Raw genomic sequence first — 6,680 nt, 5'->3', positions numbered from 1 at the left:
CACGCCGCCCTCTCCCTTTCACGTCCGCGGCGCGTGCGTGAAACGTCATTGTTTTCTGCGTGCGTGCTTGTGACGTAAGCGGCGTGTGCTTGGAACGTGTAGTGTATGGGGGCGGGGGGGGGGCCTTCGGAGAGGAGGAGGCGACTGCGGGAGTGCCAGGTCAGTGGAAGTGAGCGGACCAGCCCCCCCCCGCGCTACGGGGCTGGTCCCCCTCCCCCCGGCTCGGCCCCTCCCCCGCTATGGGGTCTAACCCCCCTCCCCCGGGCTGGTCCCCCTCCCCTCGGTCCCTTCCCCACTACGGGGGGTCTAACCCCCCCCCCGGGCTGGTCCCCCTCCCCGCGGCTCGGCCCCTCCCCCGCTACGGGGGGGTCTAACCCCACCGGGTTGGTCCCCCTCCCCCCAGCTCGGCCCCTCCCCCGCTGCGGGGGTCTAACCCCCCCCCCCCCCGGGCTGGTCCCCCTTCCCCGGCTCGAACCCCTCCCCCGCTATGGGGGTCTAACCCCCCCCCCCGGGCTGGTCCCCCTTCCCCTGCTCGAACCCCCCCCCCGGGCTGGTCCCCCTCCCCTGGCTCTGCCTCTCCCCCGCAGTCGGGGCTGTGTCATCTCGTGGGAGTGTGACCCCCCCCCCCCCCATTAATGCCATTTCCCTGCTCGCTCGGTGTCGTTGAGACGCAGCCCACAAGCGGGGTCTAATCCCCCCCTCCCCACCCAGGTCTGAGAGGCCTCGGTGCCTCCCTTCAGGTGACTCCCCCGGCCAAAGTTTCTTTCTGTTCCCTTCCCACCCCTGGCTGCAGGTACCTGCCTCCTGGCCGTGGAAAAGGGCAGGGGAAAGTCAGGGCTCAAGGAGGGTTAGGAAACAAAGTTCTTCCTTTATGTGCCACGCAGGTGTCCCACCCGTCTCAGACGGGGCAGCCCTGGGCTTCAGGTCCTGCTGGCCTGGGTTTGCGCCAGGTGTTTCATCATCTTAGATTTTTGCAGCACCGTAAGGGGAGAACTGGTCTCGGTTTCAGCACTGTATGAAATGGCAGAATGTGCCGTCTCCTTTCAAATGGTGGTCCAACAGACGCACCCTAGCCACGCACGCACTGGTGTTTTCTTAGACGACACTAACAATGGTGCTGAGTGTGTGAATAGCACAGATGCTTCCCAGAAGCTCTGTGTAAGTATTAGCCAGTCCAACCCTCAGCGCCCCACCTGTGGGGCAGCTATGGCAAGTGAGTGAATGTTCCCATTTTACAGATGAGGAAAGTGAGAGACAGAGGGGGAGTGGGAAGTGACTTATCCATGGTCACATAATGAGTCAGCGGCAGAGCCAGGACTACAACCCAGGAGTCCTGACTCCAAGTCCCCCACACTAATCACTAGATCACAGTCTTCCATGGTAAATTGAACTGAATCCACATTGAGGGATTCTATGTGACACTTGTTCCCAAAATTTAATTTCTCTACTTATGATTTCAAGTTCAGGTCTTTGTTACAGAGACTTGCTTCTAAGAGATGTGGAAGAAGAGGGGTTGGCTATTTCTCTAATGAGAAGCTGAGTAACTGCGGACCCTGGCAATATGTTTATTTCCTTTTCTAAAAATGTCTGAGTTGTGAGTTAGCATGTCTTTCCCTGATCCATGGAAGGGACTCTTCTGTATCTGTACATTGTGTGTCCAGTCACTTAAACTTTTCTGTATCTTTGCTTTGCCATTCTAGAGCACTTTCACATTATTTTCTGAGACCTTTAAAAATGAATGAGTTGACCTTCATGAGCCTCCTATGACATGGGCTGATATCACCATTCCCATTTTGCAGATGGGGAAACTGAGGCACAAGGGTGCCCTGCCCAATGCCAAACTAAGAATGGGCCCCGGGAGTTCTGTGGTTAAGGCACAGAATGTGTTCTTTCTTCATCTGTGAGACGTGCTAGTTTGTTCTGATTTTACAGCTCACGTGTTCTGCTTATGTCTTCTGCTGTGGAAGGCACCATGGAAGAATTTCTCCTTGCAATTCTAATATGGTTATTATGTCTTAAATGTTGTCAGTGTATTTGGTTGGGGATGTTTCATACCTGAATGGTCCATTATTCCAGGATTAATAAAGGAGCTGCTGTGGAAAAAGCTTATTTGCAATTTGCTAAATTGATTTGATATTTAACTTTCGGAACGTGGTCTTGCTTTGCTTCTACCTGTGTAAACTTTCTCTAGTTCTGTATTATCTTCCTTTCCTCTCCTCTTTGCTATGCCAGTAATAAAGATAAGTGTGAGAGAACCCTTCCCCTCCCACTGATTTGTTGTGTAGTTGGTAGATACACTAAGGGCAGTTGCGTGTCAAATCTGAAAAGTGAACTTTGCCACAAAACAGGCCAGAGGTCCCCACTGCTGGACAGCAACTGTTTATGTTCAGTGCTGGGATTGTGTGGCAAAGTTGAGCTAGGAGAAAAACAGCTACGCTGTGCTGGAATGTGGCAGTCACGTTCGGGGGAGTCATAAAAACAAACCAACTGTAGTTTTGGAAGAGTTATTTCTGCCACGCCTGCTTCTCGGCTAGAGGATAAAGAACTAAGACGACAGACATTAGGAGAGCCTGTCTAATTTTCTTTCATGTTAACCTGGCTGGTTATGGTTCCCTTACCTGCTTGCTGTGCCTGTCTCATTTGATGGGGGTCTTGTGCTCTTTGTTTTTAAGAGAAAGGGACAAATGTTAAAACAGAGCAAGGGTCTCAGGAATTGGAAAGGCAGAAACTACTGCTTCTCACTCCCTGGTTCTCTCCTATTAGGCTCCACACCGCCTCAGTTTGTTCCCCTTCTGGAGCACCTTCCTTTTGTTGGTTCATGGCTGGAGCTGAGTTCCTTTTGCCTTTTTCTTTGCAGCTGAGCTCCTGCAAGAAGCCAAGAGATGGAGCCCCCTGGCATGACCATCATTGAAGGGGTGGGGGATGAAGTAACGGTGGTGACTGGCATGGTGGTTCTTGTCCTGGCTCTGGTTCTGGCGTGGCTTTCCACTTACGTAGCAGATGGTAGCAACCTGCTTTTGGGAACTATTGTAGCTACGGGCGAATCCTCTGTGATCCATCTCAGCCACGTTGAACGGTACGTGGGGAATTCAGTAACGTCCGAGCCTACTGAGCCCCAGGGGTCCGCTGATAGTTCAGAAGAAAAAGCAGAAGAGGAAGGGGGTGCGGCATCCAACTTGGGCCCTGCAGTTGAGCAGGGGGGCAACGGCAGCACCTCTGACTCCAGCCTCGACCATCTGCTGAACATACAAGGCTTGCCCAAAAGGACATCAGCCAGCGAGTCCAATGCCCTAGAACGGCCGGGTCAAGAGAGCCAAGGAACCTCGCAAATGTCACACATCGGGGAGGAGAGTGAGCCATGCTCCGGGCTCATCAAAGTGCGTCTCAAGTTCCTCAATGACACAGAAGAGGTGGCCATGGTGAGACCGGAGGACACCGTGGGTGTTCTCAAGAGGTAAGTTCCATGTAAGAGCCGTCAAAGGGATCTTCAGTCTATGGGGAAAGGATCCCACTTGAATCTGAGGCCCAGAGTTAAAGTGAGCAAACCTCCCCCAGCAAGCACTGCCATAGGTTCTGTGAGGATTGTCCCTTTGTGTCTATAGAGTGCCTGGTGCAGTGGAGCCTCTAGGCAGTGCCCGATTATAAATGAGTAGCAATCATTAAATCTGTCTCTGGGGTGTCTAACGATGTGCCCCTCACTGGTAAGTGATGGCTTGGCTCTTACTTTTGTATACATGTCAGTCTGTGCTATTATGGCCCTTTTCATCAGTACATCTCAGAGCAGGTCAGTATCCCCATCCATATTTTTACCACTGGGGAGACAGACACAGAAGGGGAAGTGACTTGCCTGAGGTCACCCAGCAACTCAGTGGCAGAGTTGGGAATGAAACTCAGCTTGCCTGAGTCCCACTCCAGTGCCCTACCCACTCGGCCACACTTGATATTTTGTGGTGTTCCCCCCCCCTTGCCTTTGGCTATTGATTGTCCCATGCAGACAGCAAGCACCTTGGGGCAGCAAACCTTGTCTTATTTGTCTGGACAGTGCCTTATACACTTCCTATTTTGTTTTGGTCTTCCACTTTTTTTGTTCTTGTAACAAGAACATAAGAATGGCCCTACTGGGTCAGAGCTAAGGTCCATCCAGCCCAGTATCCTGTCTTCCGACAGTGGCCAATGCCAGGTGCCCCAGAGAGAATGAACAGAACAGTGATCATCAAGTGATCCATCCCCTGTCACCCATTCCCAGCTTCTGGCAAACAGAGGCTAGGGACACTGTCCCTGCCCATCCTGGCTAATAGCCGTTGATGGACCTATCCTCCATGAATTCATCTAGTTCTGTTTTGAACCCTGTATAGCCAAGAGGTAAACCTTAAATCCTAATGGCTATAATGTGCTCTCTGGGGCAAGTACTGTCTCGCAGAGTGGGGCTAATCTGGATTGGAGCCTCTACGGGCTGGTGTAATGCACAAATAAACAATTGTTTGAACCCATTGTGAACATGGTTTCATTTTCCTATTTATCTTCAGTGGCAGCTAGAATTGGCAGGAACAGTCATCGGGGTGTGTAACTTCCCCGCTCTCTAAACTTAAACTCCTCCTTGTTAGTAGTTGCTGATGTGTTTTGGGAAGGCTGGTGAAATTGACCATTACTTACTGACTACATTTGAATCCTGATGAGGTTTAACCTTGCTACGTTGTTTGGGTTTTACGCGAGTCACTAGCCCAGTCTTGGCTGCATTTAGGACTGCTGTTTTTAAAGCATCTCTTCTAAACTTTGCCTCTTTCTGGTTTCCTGAAAAGCAAATATTTCCCAGGACAAGAAAATCAGATGAAGTTTATCTATCGGGGCCAGCTACTCCAGGACCAGGCCCGGACTCTCCGCTCCCTCAATATCATGGACAACTGTGTGATCCATTGCCACCTGTCGCAGGCCGCCAGCTCCCCCATTCCTGACTCGGCGGTCACCCCAGCAGAAGCAGCAGGGCTCACGGTGAACATAGGGAATCTAATGCTCCCTGTCTTCGTGGTGATGTTGGCTGTGATCTGGTACTGCCGCATCAACTACCGCCAGTTCTTCACTGCGCCGGCCACAATCTCCTTGGTTGGGGTGACTGTCTTCTTCAGCTTCCTGGTTTTTGGGATGTATGGACGATAAGAGGCAAAGTTGGAGGGGTAGATACTCCTGTCTGTCCCTTTAATTGGAACCCAGCATTTGTTTTATAGCTTGTTTTAAATGTGCTGTGACAAATGGTGTTAGGGAAACTGGCCGGGGGCCCAGGGGGCCCCCTGCCCACTCAAATACTAGAGAACCTTCCGTATCCAGCAATGTGGAAGAGACACCCCTAGATTCACTGTTTGTTTCCTCACCTTGCTGCTGCTTAATGAGACTTTGTTCCTCTGTAGAAGGGGACAGCTTTGCCAGGTGCTGCTTGTGTGCTCTAACTGACCTGTTTCATTTAAGTCATGAGATGAATCATCACTCCCAAGGCACTGCTGCAACTCCTCTCAGGTAGAGATGAGGAAAGGGACTTTCTGTCCCTTGCCTCATGAATATCTTTAAAGCAGCCTCAGCATGTGTACTCTGAGCTTGTCTCAGCTGTTTGAAGGAGTCCCTGTAAAAAGAGCCACTTTCTAGCCTGGCAGAAAGTAACTCCGTATTCATGGTTTGTCCTCTCTACTGTAGATGAATGGGCCCTGTTAGAATGCAGCTGCTGTAGGTTTGCATGCTCGGGCTTGCTTTAAGATAGGCCAAACTCCCAAGAATGGACTCTGTGGTGATGAGACAGCATGTTGCCCCGCTGTGATCCTGCATGGTACTTCTCTCTCACTTTGCCACTCCTGGAAGGGGCTAGGGGCTGCCTTCCTGGATTATGTACTGAGCGTGCACTCCACCAGGGCCTAAGCGCTAAAAGTCCCTTTCAGTGGTATAGGGCTGTCTGGCACCTCCTCACTGCTTGAGCAGGCTTGCTTTGTATTTAACATGCTTGGTGCTTACAGTGCTAATTCTAAAGACCAAATATTCTCACTGGTACTTAGTGCAAATGGGAGGGAACTATTTTTAAAGGAATTCTTTTAAAATAGAAGGTTGCAGTTTCTTCTGAGTGCTCTTCCCCCTGGGGTAAAATTGTGCCTACCCCAGACAGTTTGAGACAAATGTTTAACTTTCTTTATAGCACTTTCCTCCTTGCCCTTGTTTTCTATGAATGCATTTATAAAGACAGACCCTACAGTGGATTTTGTTTAAAGAACATGTTGAAAGTTGCTCCTGGTTGTTGAAGGCTGCTTTTTGTTTTGCATGGGGCCAGGAGAGAAATTGCCTGCAGGCACAGGAGTGTGAGAAGTAGGAACATGTAAAGAACTCAAAGGTCTGAGAAGCAGCAGGCCTGCAGGAGCCATGCAGGTGCCTGATTTACAGCAGAGGCCTTGCCTACAGAGGGAAATTGAACAGAATAACTAGACCCAAGCAAGCTATTCTGAAATAGCTCCCCCCCCCCGTGAACACTTCTAGGACAAGTTTACGCTACTGCGCTACCTTGGTGCCACTGTAGCATGTCTGGTGAAGACACTATGCCAGCAGGAGAGCGTTCTCCCATCGGCATAATTACTCCACCTCCATGAGAGACAGAGCTATATCTCCCACTGACAGCACGCTGTGTGGACAGTGCTTAAGTTGATGTAACT

At 50.8% G+C, this 6,680-nt stretch overlaps 1 protein-coding gene across 1 annotated transcript; it reads left to right on the top strand.

Moving 5' to 3' along the window:
* On the top strand, nucleotides 1-6,261 carry TMUB2 (transmembrane and ubiquitin like domain containing 2). The gene is made up of 3 exons (XM_037886731.2): nucleotides 1-159; nucleotides 2,858-3,454; nucleotides 4,800-6,261. The coding sequence occupies exons 2-3, from the start codon at nucleotides 2,883-2,885 to the stop codon at nucleotides 5,152-5,154; spliced, it is 927 nt and encodes a 308-aa protein (XP_037742659.1). The 5' UTR covers nucleotides 1-159; nucleotides 2,858-2,882; the 3' UTR covers nucleotides 5,155-6,261.
* Nucleotides 6,262-6,680: the final 419 nt, after the last annotated feature.

This window comes from Chelonia mydas, chromosome 27 (genome assembly GCF_015237465.2).
Source record: "Chelonia mydas isolate rCheMyd1 chromosome 27, rCheMyd1.pri.v2, whole genome shotgun sequence".
In the NCBI taxonomy this organism is placed as follows: Eukaryota; Metazoa; Chordata; order Testudines; family Cheloniidae; genus Chelonia; species Chelonia mydas.
This window is presented reverse-complemented; position numbering and strand designations above follow the sequence as displayed.